Source organism: Beta vulgaris, chromosome 3 (genome assembly GCF_026745355.1).
Source record: "Beta vulgaris subsp. vulgaris cultivar EL10 chromosome 3, EL10.2, whole genome shotgun sequence".
Taxonomy (NCBI): domain Eukaryota; kingdom Viridiplantae; phylum Streptophyta; class Magnoliopsida; order Caryophyllales; family Amaranthaceae; genus Beta; species Beta vulgaris.
Window position 1 is genome coordinate 46396934 of NC_079204.1, and position 14570 is coordinate 46411503.

The 14570-nt window shown below is 36.8% G+C and overlaps 2 protein-coding genes across 3 annotated transcripts; both read right to left on the bottom strand.

Moving 5' to 3' along the window:
* Positions 1-3814: 3814 nt before the first annotated feature.
* LOC104906745 (dirigent protein 21) lies at positions 3815-4515 on the bottom strand. The gene has a single exon (XM_010695543.4). It carries the CDS (start codon positions 4457-4459, stop codon positions 3899-3901), a length of 561 nt encoding a protein of 186 aa, XP_010693845.2. The 5' UTR covers positions 4460-4515; the 3' UTR covers positions 3815-3898.
* Positions 4516-10945: 6430 nt separating this feature from the next.
* LOC125495914 (ferrochelatase-1, chloroplastic-like) lies at positions 10946-14181 on the bottom strand. Of its 2 annotated transcripts, XM_057393275.1 has the most exons (5): positions 13894-14181; positions 13394-13449; positions 12175-12508; positions 11683-12073; positions 10946-11431 (listed from the first exon to the last, which is right to left on the bottom strand). In XM_057393275.1, the coding sequence occupies exons 2-4, from the start codon at positions 13441-13443 to the stop codon at positions 11942-11944; spliced, it is 516 nt and encodes a 171-aa protein (XP_057249258.1). In that variant the 5' UTR covers positions 13444-13449; positions 13894-14181; the 3' UTR covers positions 10946-11431; positions 11683-11941. The 2 variants fall into 2 exon arrangements, with proteins under 2 accessions (XP_057249258.1, XP_057249259.1); XM_057393276.1 differs by lacking the exon at positions 13894-14181 and having other exon boundaries at positions 13394-13592.
* Between the last annotated feature and the right edge of the window lie 389 nt (positions 14182-14570).

A 14570-nucleotide genomic window follows, 5' to 3' on the forward strand; every position in this document is an offset into this window, starting at 1 on the left:
AGACCGAGCTCTGGAGGCGGCAACAATACTATTATCTCGAGGTTGTTACAAATTCTAGTGATCTTACACAATGATTGAAGCTGAAAGGTTGTCTTTTCTTAGACACAACCAACAAAGCTTGAGAGCTGCTAATGTCAAGAATTTAAGAGGTGCTGTCGAAGAGAGTGAAACAGAGGGATCTTCGACTGGAAGTCGTATAGTATTGCCATCTTCCTTCACAGGAGGACATAGTTATATGAGAGAAAACTATCAAGATGCGATGGCTATTTGCAGATGGTATGGTTATCCAGATTTATTCATAACATTTACGTGTAATCCTAAGTGGCCTGAGATTACTAGATTTGTAAAAAAAGAGGCCTAAGGCCAGAGATAGGCCAGACATCATATGTCGAGTTTTTAAGATGAAACTAGACCAGTTGGTGAAAGATCTGAAAGATGGCAAAATATTTGGAGGGTTAGGGCTGGTATGTTAGACATCGTCCTTATTTATTATTATTTATTATATTTTTTTAATTGGATTGCTATCGTTATATTTTATTTAACTTGAATATCAAAACTATTTTGTTGTCTGCTTATTTTCAGTGGTCTATACAGTTGAATTCCAAAAGCGTGGTTTGCCGCACGCTCATATTTTGTTGTTCATGCATCAGGGAGACAAATACCCTGTTGCTTCAGATATTGATAAGATTATTTGTGCTGAGTTGCCGATAAATCGAAGATCCAGAACTATATCAAGCAGTAAGCGAGTACATGATGCACGGTCCATGTGGCTCAGCAAATACAAATGCTCCGTGTATGATTGACAAGCAATGCAGTAAGCATTTTCCCAAGAGGTTTAATGAGGCAACTAAGGTAGATGATGAAGGATATCCAGTGTACAGACGAAGAGATAATGGATCTCATAGTTGAGAAGAGTGGGGTTCACCTTGATAATCGGTATGTTGTCCTATAATGCTGAATTGCTTCGTAAATATCAAGGACACATAAACGTTGAATGGTGTAACAATCTAGATCAATTAAATATTTGTTCAAATATATAAACAAGGGATATGATAGGGTTACGGCTGCGGCTTATCAAGATAAACAGAAAGAAGGTGAAGTAAAGAAATAGATGAAATAAAGATGTACTATGATTGCCGATATATTTCGGCGTGTGAAGCAATTTGGAGGATTTTTGGATTCAACATACATTATCGAACCCCTGCTGTTGAAAGATTAAGTTTTCATCTACCGGAGAACAAACCGTTTTGTTTAACGACCATGGGATGTGGAATCCGTACTAGACAGACCTCATATTGACAATACGAAATTCCTACTTGGATGCAATGTAACCAAAAATATGAAGAAGCTAGGGAGCTTACTTATGTGGAGTTCCCTACAAAATTTGTTTGGAAACAGGCACAGAGAGAGTGGAACCAAGACTAAGGTTCACAATAGGACGAATCTACCATGTCTCACCAGGATCTGGAGAGAAGTTCTACTTAGAACTTTATTAATTTTGTAAAAGGCGCGACATGCTACGAAGACATTAGAACGGTTGATGGTTAGTGTATCCTACATTCAAGGAAGCTTGCTAGCAAGGGGTTTACTTGATGATGACAAGGAATATGTCGATGCAATAACAGAAGCAAGTTTTAGAGAATCAGGGTATTATCTAAGACATTTGTTCTCTATGTTACTATTATCTGGTAGCATGTCGAAGCCGGAGGAAGTTTGGCATAAGACATGGCAGTTATTATCTGATGACATACTTTACAAGCAGCGTTGTCTTCAAAAAAATAAAGGTAAATAACTACGAAAAATTTTTTAGTCAAAAACCATACTTTTTAGCAATTTGCATTCTTAATATAGGTTACTGTTTTTTTATATGTTTCACAGACCTGCATTTAACCGATGATCAAATCGAATCTTTTGCATTGGCTGAGATTGAAACCATGCTCCAAAGTAATGGTAGCACTTGCGTAGATTCAGTGAAATGCCGTTTCCGATGAACTAATCATGTTTGAAGGACAAAACAAGCTTATAGCAGATGAGCTTTCATATGACATTGAGGAAATGACCTGGAACACGACAAATTGTATAAAGGTTTAACTGATGAGCAGTCGAATTTTATCAGAAGTATTGGATGTCGTCTCGAGTGAAGAAGGAGGTTATTTTTCGTTTACGGCTATGGAGGACGGGTAAAACATATGTTTGGAAAACATTATGTGCTGCAATAAGAAAGAAGGGGAAATTGTATTGCCAGTAGCTTCGAGTGGAATTGCTTCTCTCCTCCTTCCACGTGGAAGAACAGCTCATTCTAGATTTGGTATCCCTTTGAATGTAAATGAAAATTCTACTTGGCCGGAATTCGCCCTGGGTCGGAGTTAGCTGACTCTTCTCTTAAGACAAAACTTATCATTTGGGATGAAGCTCCATGATGCATAAGTATTGTTTTGAAGCACTTGATAGAAGTTTGAGGGACATAATGAGGTCTGTTGATAGGGATAACTTGCATCGACCATTTGGAGGTAAAGTGGTAGTATTCGGTGGTGATCTCAGGCAGATATTACCAGTTGTACCAAAGGGAACTAGGTAGGATATCGTGTTCGCCACCATTAATTCGTCTTACTTATGGGATTCGTGTAAGGTCCTAAGACTTACTCGCAATATGAGATTACAATCAGTTCCTCAAATATCTTGTTGATGAATTGCGAAATTCTCAGAGTGGATACTAAGCGTTGGAGATGGAAATGCTGGCGGCCTAATGATGGTGAAGCCGTCATCGAGATTGCAAAAGATATCCTTATAGATCCCGAGGCCGATCCGATTTCAGCAATTGTTGAAAGCACGTATCCAGACCTACAGGAGCATATTTGGGAAGCTAAATATTTCCAAGAAAGAGCTATTTTGGCCCCAACAAATGAGATAGTGGAGATGTAAATGATAATGTTCTATCTACTATTCCAGGAGAAGAGATAGTCTATTTGAGTTCGGATGCTATAAGCAAAGAGGAAGGAAACTTTGGAGTCCACGAAATATACTCCACTGAATTCCTCAATAAAATAAAATGCTCTGGTCTCCCAAATCATAGCATACGATTAAAGGTTGGTGCGCCCGTTATGCTTCTACGTAATATTGATCAAACATCTTGGATTATGTAATGGCACGAGGTTAGTCGTCAATCATTTAGGTAATCGTGTTATTGAAGCTACTGTTATTTCCGGAAGTAATGTGGGTGCAAAAGTTTTTATCCCAAGAATGACATTGACGCCGTCGACTCCACAAGTTTCCTATCAGATTTCAGAGACGTCAATTTCCTTTAATGGTTTGTTTTGCTATGACTATAAATAAAAGTCAAGGACAATCTTTGTCTCATGTAGGCCTGTATCTCCCGAGACCTGTTTTTAGCCACGGCCAATTTTATGTTTGTTTCCAGAGTTACGAGCAAAAAAGGTTGAAGATACTTCCTTTTGACAAAGAACACGGAGTGTGTACAAGTACAACAAACGTAGTTTACAAGGAAGTGTTTTCAAACATATAGATTGCGTTAAAAAACATTTGTTAAATAACGATTTGATGCCTTCATATATGATTATGTAAATATGTTTCGTTATTTTGATTCTTTTTATTGCTCATTAGTTATGCTATCAAGCAATTAATACTCCCGTGCATCATGCACGGGTCCTAAAACTAGTTACTAAGAAAAACTATTTCCACTAAAACATTTCATAGCATACACATACATCTTATTACCAACAAAAGGTTTTATAAATCCATTTTGAGATTTTGAGTTAAGCTCATGTCAAATTTAGCAAGGCGATAAGATGAAGAATATCTCAAGTAAATCAAATATGAATCGGATTTTGTAGCCAAGTAAAGAAACAAAACATCACTTCATCTCCAATATAAAGATTAATTAATGTTGAACATAAACATCATACTCAACAACACTAGCACCACTTGAATCCAGCATTGAAATAGTCTTAGCTTGAGCATAGCCACTAGCAAACCTAAACACTCCACTCCCACCAACAATAGCCATCTCTCTCACCTTATTCATCACTTGATTCCTCCCTAAAACACTCAATGTACTTCCATTATATTCTCCCTCTACAAAAACGTAATTCATAACCATTAGTAATCCAGCTTGCTTTTGATCAGCAAATCCATACATCCCTTGTGCGTACCCCACGATTTTCGAGTCGTGTTCGGGGCCTTCCGTCAAAGGATCATCGATCATCACAAGGGCGCCAAAGGCACCGGGAGACTTGTCCGTCGTTGGGGCTTGGGCAATGCGAAGCGCGGTTTGATTAGCACCTTGAACGTAGTCATGGAAGTAAAAGTGGAGATGTGTTAAGTTTTGTTGTTGTTTAAGCCCCATTTCTTCTTTTGATATGGGTTTTGAGAAGGCATGGGTTTGGGAGATGAAGAAGCTCAATAAGAGGACAGAAAAGAAGGAAAGGGGGATAATAGACATATTGGACGACGTTAAAGGTTTTGGTTTGATAAGTTTTTCTTAGACTACATATAACATGTATATGTGGTTTGTATGTGGTTAGGTAATATACCGTTGATGGATTAGTTGGTCATGTATACATATTGACGACTTGAGGAGTTGCTAAGCTGCCAGCTAATGATCCAAAAGTAAAAGAATTTTTAATCCTAACTATTCAATGAAAGAGAAGTTTTTATTCTAACGATAATTAAGACTATGGAATTTTTTTAATTTGAACATCAATCATTTAACTTTATGACAAAAGAATAATTTTAGATAGACAGGTAGAATATCAGAGGTGGTTATTAAGTAGGTTTAGGTTCGGACTAGCTTACAATTTCGTCAGATCTAGTTCAATTGAGGATCGACTTAGATCAGTGCACTTCAAAGTTGAGATGTGGGACGAATTTTAATCCACAAACCTATGTTGTTAGCATTATTAGTTTGAAGCCGAATTATCTAAAATGATAAATACTAGGCTCAATTGGAATGGTCTATCTCCTAACATAGTCGATCGTTAGATAGTGCCACCTTGTTACTTTGTGCATTGGAACCGGTTTTCTATACCACAACCTAAGAACGGCCTAACAAACACAAGTAGTCTACTCTCAATAATTAATCATCTACCACAAGTGAATGACTTTTGTTATTGTAATCCAAAAAGTTAGGACGATTCACACTGTTGGTCAAGTATATTTTCCCGTTATTTAGTTGTTTTATTTTCAGTAATACATACAAACAAATGATTTTATGTAAAAAATTTCAGAATATATTTTAATGTTATGTAAAATTTTCGAATAACAATTTCATAATTTTTGATAAGAGATAATTAAATAAATTCACGAGTAGAAGTTTTACAGATGTGATAGTGGGGAGTGGGGTGGGGCCGTGGGGGGTGGGGGGTGAACCGGCGAAGGCGTATAAAGCACGGACATGGTCGCGCGCATGGACCACACTTTACAGTACACACAATTCAAAAGCAAATACTTCCTCCGTTTCAAAATAGATGCTACATTGTCTATTTTTGGGTGTTTCAAAATAGATGCAACAATGTTTTTTTTTCTTTATTTAGTAACTTTTGCCTTATACTTTTACCATTTTACCCTTACTAACTTGTTTTAAGTACACTAATCTACTTCATTTTATATGTTGTCCCCAACACTTTTATTTTCCCTCCTTTCACATGGGGACCACTACAATTAATCTACCTTACTTTATACTACTTAAACATGCTTAGGAAATTTTGCCTAGGAGTCCGTTTTAATAACAATGTAGCATCTATTTTGAAACGGAGGAAGTATGCAATTAGTAATGCACCACACGTTGCCTTCTCTAGATTCCAGAAAGAGGGCGGGGGAGACTTGTTGATAACTTGATATATTGTCAAGATTCTTTTTGTCCCAGATCATACTAATCAAAATAACTCTATGGTGACTAACTTTTGGGGTTCAATATTCACAATATATCTAGATATGCATCCAGTGCATGTTTCGGGTATCCCTGCAATATGAAAGATAGGACTTAGGAGTCAACATATCATCAACGGAATCGATTTCAACCTATTATATTGATGATCAATTATCATTTTTGATGAGAAAAGATGACACAAAGGTACACGTGTTCTATCAAGACTATATGTCAATTTATCTGAAGTTAAAAAATATAGAATTCTACTAATATATTAAAAGGCGTTCCTAAACAAGAACTTAACTATGTCACGTAGCGTTTTCCTTGAAAATGTTTAATTTCCTAAAATATAGGTATAATAAAAAATAGAAATTGCGTTGTATAAGATTTGATCTCGTGATTACAAACATATATACTAAAGTCTTAATTTATCTAATGTTAGAAAAGATGAAAATCTACTAATATATTTTCTTGAAGTAAATTAGTAATAGATGAAAGATATAATTACCCGAGGCGTCTTACGGGTTTAAAAACTAGTTTACTATTGCTAAGATTTGGTCAAAAGTCGTTCTCTCATTAATCATCAATATCAATTTATACATCTTAAATGACAAAGTCCTAATACTACACAACTTAGGAATAAATAATGATAACTCCTAATAATAATATAGTTCTACTTCCTAACACACCCCCCCTCCTCCTCAAGTTGGAGCATGCAAATCTCGTACGCCTAACTTGCATAAGAAAAATTCAAATTGGGTTATGCCTTATGCCTTGGCAAAGATATGTGCCAACTGAAATTTGGTGGGAACATAAAAAGGAGAAATAAGTTCGTCAGTCATAGCATCGTCTTGAAGAAATTGACAATCTATATCTAATGTATTTAGTGCACTCATGAAATACTGGATTCTTCGCAATATACAACACAAATTGACTATCACAATATAATATCATCCCTATATGATGTTGAACTTCACGATCACCAAGTAATTGTTTCAGCCACTTTAATTCACATACTATAGCAGCCATAGAAAGATATTCTGCCTTTGTAGAAGAACGAGAAAATGTAACTTGCTTTTTAGTTTTCCAAGAATTCGGAGAATAACCAAGCAACACAAACCACTTACTCAGAGAACGTCGAGTTATAGGGCAAATAGCCCAATCAGAATCACACCACCCCTCAAGGCGGAGAACACTATCAGAACGAAATAAAATACCTTGTCCCAGATTTTTCTTTCAATAACGAACCACATAAAGTGCAGCTTCCCAATGCACCGCTTTCGGTGCCTACATAAACTGAGATAAAATGTACACAACATATCTCCCCAGTGTGGGCGAGTCACCGCTAAATAAATCAAACGTCACATAAGGCGACGATAGCGCTCAATATCATCAAATACAAGATCATCAGTTATAGCAATTAAGCTGATGATTCTACTTCATCGGAAAGTCTGCAGGTTTAGCTCCCAATGAACAAGTCTTAGAAATAACATCTAACGCATATTGTCACTGACTCATAAACTCTTAAAAATTCCCTAAGGACTACGAGCTACCTCAAAACCTAGAAAACATTTCAGAATCCCCAAATCTTGCATTTTAAAGCCTTTACCTAGATAGCTTTTGAAGTTTAGATAAGCTTTTTGATCGCTCCTTGCAATAATCATGTATGTCCACATATATAAGAACGTTAAGCTGAACATTCTTCTTAGTGAAAGTAAATAATGAATAATTAGAGTAGGACTACTTAAATCCATACGTTTAAGCGCTGCTGCTAATTTTGCAAAAAAACACCAAGGTGTCTGCTTCAAACCATACAATGATTCTTTCATTCTATACTCCAAATGTTTATTGTTTTCCTGGAATCCGAGAGGAATTTTAATATATACTTCTTCCTGTAAATCACCATGAAGAAAAGTATTGTGCACATCCATCTGCTGAATTTTCCACTTTTTCACAGATGTAATAGCTAGGAAAGTGCGAACAATAGTCATTTTGGCAACAGGAGCAAAAGTTTCATCATAGTCAATACCTTCTACTTGATGATGACCAGAAATGATTAGACAAGCCTTCAATCGCTAAAGATTTCCTTGTTCATCATACTTCTTCCTGTAAATCACCATGAAGAAAAGCATTATGCACATCCATCTGTTGAATTTTCCACTTTTTCACATATGTAATAGCTATGAAAGTGTGAACAATAGTCATTTTGGCAACATGAGCAAAAGTTTCATCATAGTCAATACCTTCTACTTGATGATGACCATAAATGATTAGACAAGCCTTTAATCGCTAAAGATTGCCTTGTTCATCATATTTCTCCATATACACCCATTTACTCCCTAAGGCCTTTTTCCCTGGAGGAAGAGGTTGTAACACCTATGTGCCTTGATCTTCAAGAGCTTTGATTTCTTCACTCATGATTTTTCGCCATCCTTCATATTTTATAGCCTCATTAAAAGTTATAGGAGGGTTCCCTTGCAGATATCATTACTAGAAATCTACGATATTTGTCAGATTATCTGTCACATTTCACATGATGAGTAATAGGATAAGGAGTACCTGAGGACGATGATGAAGTAGATGGAAGCATAGATAGACTTTTATTTTTCACCACAATATGAGTAATAAAATCTCGTAACTTCGTAATAGGACGTTTTATGCACATCCCTTGTCCCAGCTTCACATCACCCCCTACTTCGTCCTTATTCCCCCCCGAAGGGCGACAACCAACACCAGCGATTCATCCCTAAACAGCTCCGGCAGGGGGCATCAATTCCCTCGATATCCACAACATCTAAATCAACCACACAAGGTACACTAGGCCGAACCAAGCTTGTTCCCTTGACATCCTTATCAATAATAGCTACCCCCTGATTGTCATGCCCTCCTTCAACCATCACGGGAACATCTGAAACATGAGGCAAATTATAGGGAAAAAGATGTTAAAAAAAACTTCACATCTCGGGAAACTAAAAATTCATGAGTTTTCATATCATAAAGTTTCCCACCTTTGTTTGTGAAGGGATAACCAATAAACACACATTTCCGTCTCCGACTAGCAAGCCAAGCATCCAAACACACGAATATGGGTCAAAGGAGGGGGTTTGTTATATAAACATTCAAATGGAATTTATATATTAGCAAAACGGAAGGGGTTCAATAAATGAGGTGACAAGCGGCCAAGACACAATCTCCCCAAATCTGTAAAGGCAAGTCTGCTTGGAATCTCAAAGTACACGCAACACTAAGAATATATTGGTGTTACAACCATTCTGTTGAGGGGTTTTAACACAACAAATTTCAAATACTATACCATGTTTAAAAAAATAGGGGCGCAAACAAATAAATTACGTGCCATTGTCACTTGTGAGACGTTTAATGGTATAATGAAATTGGCGATCCACTAATGCCACAAAATTCATAAACATAGACTGAACTTCTACTTTATTTGATAATAAAAAAATCCATACACCACTTGAAAAGTCATCTATTATAAGTAGAAAATAAGATGCGCCACACGAGGAGCGAATCCGATACGGACCCCATAAATCTAAGTGTATAAGTTCAAAATCTACTAGCACGACTACAACTAAGAGGACACTAGATCTTGGTTGATATGATGCACTCGCAGGCAAATCTCACAACCATCTTTATTGCGCCAATAACTAATTCTACTAACACAAGACATAGCACGTAAAACCTTTTCTAAAGAATGACCCATCCGTTTATGCCACAAATCCATACATGATTCACCATCTAGTGCCATAACCTTCACTTTCGAGACACCTTGGAAAAATAAAACTCCATCCTTACGCTCACCCACTCCAATCAGCGTCCTCGTCCTACGGTGTTGCATGACATAGAATGTATTAGTGAATTAAACTCTACAATTTTTTGATTCAAGAAGCTAAGGAACTGACGTTAAATGACAATCAAGTTTCAAACATATAAAACATTCTTAATGTTTAAATTTCTCGGAAGCACTACAATTCCTTTATATGTTGCATCTGTAGTAGTCTCATTCGGGAGACCCACTAGACATCCATCTATTTTCTGCACATCTCATAAATATTTAAAGGTACCAGTCACATGATGAGTCGCTCCGGTATCCATAATCCACATAGGCTTACCATGTAATTTCTCCTTGGGCTTAGGAACATTTTCCATTGTTCTTGTGAAAGATCCGAGATGCCTCTACGTGCATCGAATGTTCAGCAGTGGTCGACCCACTATTACATTTAGATCTGCCGCCACCAACAGTGGCTTTGTTCATGCGAACCGGGGCTGAAGATCCTCCCCCTGGTCGCGCCCGTCGTGGCCTCTGTGAGATATTTAGCCTCCACGCCCCCACTGGTGGTCTCCACACCAATCGGAATATCCAATCAATTGGAAGCAGCCATTGGAGTCGTGGCCATTCCAATTGTAGTGCGTGCACATGGATACGACACCTGAAGCTGAAGTGTGTCCTCTCCCTCGTGATTCCACCTTAAACGCCACCGCATCTGGTGAGCCAAGAGGGTCTGGAAGGCTCTCTTCTTGAGCAATCTGTTGATAAGCACGATTTAGGGAGGCGAGTGGATCTTGAGAAAGAAGATTGAAGAAAATTGAACCATATGGACATGATAGAAACTTTCATGAGGTAATACATAATAAGTATATATGTTTAATTAGTTTTCAATTCAACTTCCATAATAAGTAAGTTTATTCTTAATCAATATGATTTCTCAGGTTATTATACAATGAATTGATGGGAACATCAAGTGGCACTACTACATAAATGAGCTATTGCAACCCCTAAAAACCGTTGTAATAGACTCAATAACCGTTGCAATAGAGCTATTGCAACGGTCAAACAACCGTTGCTGTTGCTGCCCTTGCATTAGCTCTAATGCAACAGTCTTGGACACCTAATGCAATGGGCAGTTGCAACACCAAATAACCGTTGCAATAGTACTAATGCAACTTATGTTTATTGTCTAATGCAACGCCTCTATGGTATCCCATGAACCGTTGCATTACATATGATGCAACATATTTCATAGTCTAATGCAACACCTCTATGGTATCCCATGAACCGTTGCAATTTTTTTTTCATATTGTGGCTATTGCAACGACGGATCTATAAATATGTATATATTAACCTGTTAACTTGATGTTGATGCAAAGCTGAAATAATTCAAAAAAAATTCCAAATAAACATAATGATAAAAAATTAGATTTCCAAAAAGATCCATAAATATATTCAAGGTCATCCAATCGTTCGACAATTTCCAACACCAAGTACTATAGTATAGTACTATTGTATATATATCAAATCCCAAGAGAAGTTTGATCACCTAATATATTTACTTCCAACCTAATATATATGCACCAAAAAATATTTACTTCTAGCGTAAATATATTTAAAAAAAAAAAAGATTACTAGCTAGTTGCCTAATTAATTCCAAAACCATGCTCCACTTTTAAGCGAGATCCACCGCCTAAAAATTGTCATTCGTGCTACTGCAATTGTTCTTCATGCCATACATTTTCCTCTCCTTGATGTACCTATAGAATTATACAAAAGTTTAATAAAGCATGACATATGGTTATAATAATATACATAGAGAGCAAAAGTACAGGGAATACTAATGGAAGCACATAGAGCTCAAGAAAATTATTAGCCACACTATCCAACTCAATAATTCTTGTCAAGATTTGGAAGGTCAGCAGTTAGGAATGAAGTTCCACGCAAATCCGTGTCTTTTCCAAACAAGCACTCTTATAAGAATGATTAAAGAGTAACAATGAAAGCTAACCTGCTGAACTGCATCCTCTGTAAACGGATACCAGTATCTCATGGCAACGTAGACAGATACATTCTTTTTCTTTGCTTCCAATGCCAACTTAAGTGCATTTGCCTTCAGAAAAAAGATTAAATATTAATGAGACAGTAAAATAAGAGAATTAGACAACCATATGTGAAAAGAAATCAAAACAATCATTATCAAGTCTATGATGGCGAAGAAAGCAGGGAACAAAGTCTGCAAGAGAAAACTTATCTCACCTGCTCATCAGTTATCTTTCACAATGGTGAACCCCCCCTATAGAAGCATATCCTTCTTTGCTTTTAGGGGCTCTAAGCTTAGAAATCAATTGAGCTAGAGGTCTTTGCAGAAAACGGAACAACATAGGAAGGCGAATGATGTACTATTCCAAAATTTTAAGAGACGCAAATCAGATAAATCTAATAGCTACACCTACCTTAAACTACTAAGAAAAAACAACAAACCAGTCTAGGGAGCACATACTGGGTCAGCAAATAGATTAAACAAGAACGATTGGACATCATTAAGAGTTTTAGGTCCTCCTAAATTCAAAAGAAGCACCCCAATCTTTTCCTCTGCAACATGTGAAGGAGCTATAGCTAAGTTATCGCCGTATGTGCTTGTCTGTATAGCAGCAGAACAAAAAGTTTTCCCCACTCCAAGTCTTTTCTTCTCTGGTTGACAATAAGAAAATCCACTGATGTTGCTGCTTTGAATTTCAACAAGGTTGGAAGGCAATAGTGCATATGAACCCATTGAAGAATGCCTACATGTATATCTACAAGGAGGCATGTGAGCTCTCGTTTCTGGGCATGACCTGCCAACAGTCAGCAGAACAATGCAATAGCAAGAAGTCAGAAGTGAGTACTATACAAAAGTAAAACCATCCAATTCGACGAGTATATCGTCTTAGATCTTTTTCAATTCCCTCTTTAGGGACTATGTATTTCTCCTGTTAATGCTCCATTAGTCATAAATAAGACAAATTACTTAAATAAAACAAATAAAGATGGATACAAACCAGAAAATATTCCCATATTATGTCATGTGTGGGTAGACTTGGCCAAAGTTAACTTAATTGAATCATAATGGTTGAAAATGTTCAAAGACTATGTAGCAAAGCTAGTACACTGCATACCCCTAATAGATTCATCAGTGGCTTAAAGAATTCAGAGAGCAAAAGTACAGGGAATACTGATGGAAGTACATAGAGCTCAAGAAAATTATTAGCCACACTATCCAACTCAATAATTCTTGTCAAGATTTGGAAGGTCAGCAGTTAGGAGGCACCCAGTGCCAAATTTGATCAAATCCTTGGACATGGAAAATATGGTATGTACAGAGGTGAAAATCATCATTGTGTGATTCAAATTCCAGACTGCAAACAAACATGAGCTTACAGACACAAGAATTGACCCACTGTTCCCAGTGCCGTTAGTCTGCAAAATCATCATTGAACTTATATTGGGTTGAATTGAGTGATAAATCTTTCCCTACTCCAACATTTTACAGCAATTTGAGCTTCTTTTACTAGAATTTGGAGGGCAGAGGGGGCCTAAATATCATCTAGCTACAAGTTGATATCATCTAGCTACACCTTCTAAAACTTTATTCAAATTGAAATTAACCAAGTACGAAGTACCATTTCCATTTATACAACTATATTATGAAAATTGAAATTAACCAAGTACGAAGTACTAACCTTGGTGGTCTGATTTTTGTTTCCAGTACAGCTTCCATCCTCATCGCCATCACCCTCTATATTTGGTACATACTCATCGTCAATCTCATCAATCTCACCTTTTATCTTTATCATACATATATTTTATCATCAATCTTTGTCATACATAGTTAGGGAAGTAATTAGTAATTAGATTGATGATAAAGAAGTAATTACTAATTACTCATCAATCTCATCTTTTATCCTTATCATACATATATTTTGCTTTGTGCAGATCCAATAATCAAACAGAGCATGTAAAACGTTAATACATCAATTATTAACATAACTACATCATATATACAATGGCTAAAAACATAACATATATCCAAGACACATCAACATTGGGGAAAGCAACTATCGAATTGATTGAATTCTATGCAAGAGAAACCAAACATCCCAAAAGATGGAATTTGGGTAAAATTCGAAGACTCGACGCAATCAGTGAGCGAATTTATAGAGAGAAGGGAAGGGATACTAACCACTACAAGCAGCGAATTCCGGCGAGGGTTGAGAAAAGCAGAATTCCAGAGGGATACCAACTACTACAGAGCCGATGCAATTCTCCCGACGAGCGTTAAGAGAAACCACTGAGTTCCACTTGAAAATACACCGTGGAAGAGAAGTGCTAGGAACAGAATCCTCGGCGCCGGTGAAGATGATAATTTCCGGCGCCGGTTAAGAAGAGGTTCTGGCGTGTGAGAATTGAATTGCGAAATAACGAATTGAAGGAGAAAAGTATTGTACTATGGTGTGTGTAACTGAGTATAGGGTTTTAGACATTGGGGGAAATTGAGAGGGGAAGCAATAGTCAGCGCGGGTATTAGTGGGCCTAAGGTAATTTTTAAGTTGTAATATGTTAATGCAATGATATATGTTGCAATATACTTAAATGGTGTTGCATTTATAACTCTAATGCAACGGTTGAATTAAACCGTTGCAATCTACGTTGCATTAACACGCATCGTTGCAAAAAAGTGTTGCATTAACATATGTTGTTGCAACAAACCGTTGCTTTATAGTTAACCGTTGCATTAGACCGTTACAATTGCTTCAAAATGTAGTAGTGTGGCCCAATAATGTTTGGTTAGTTATGTCAAAACATATTAAGAGATGACAATTACTTAAAAAACAAAGTCGGCGTGAAAGATTACATCAA

Bases quoted from the DNA above. Each gene is read 5' to 3' on its own strand.
- LOC104906745 (XM_010695543.4), bottom strand. From the start codon at position 4,459: ATGTCTATTATCCCCCTTTCCTTCTTTTCTGTCCTCTTATTGAGCTTC.
- LOC125495914 (XM_057393275.1), bottom strand. From the start codon at position 13,443: ATGGCGATGAGGATGGAAGCTGTACTGGAAACAAAAATCAGACCACCA. The intron at 12,509-13,393 runs GTTAGTACTTCG...GACTGTTGGCAG, and splicing joins ACAAAAATCAGACCACCAAG to GTCATGCCCAGAAACGAGAG. The intron at 12,074-12,174 runs GTATGTGCTCCC...ATTTTGGAATAG, and splicing joins TTAATCTATTTGCTGACCCA to TACATCATTCGCCTTCCTAT.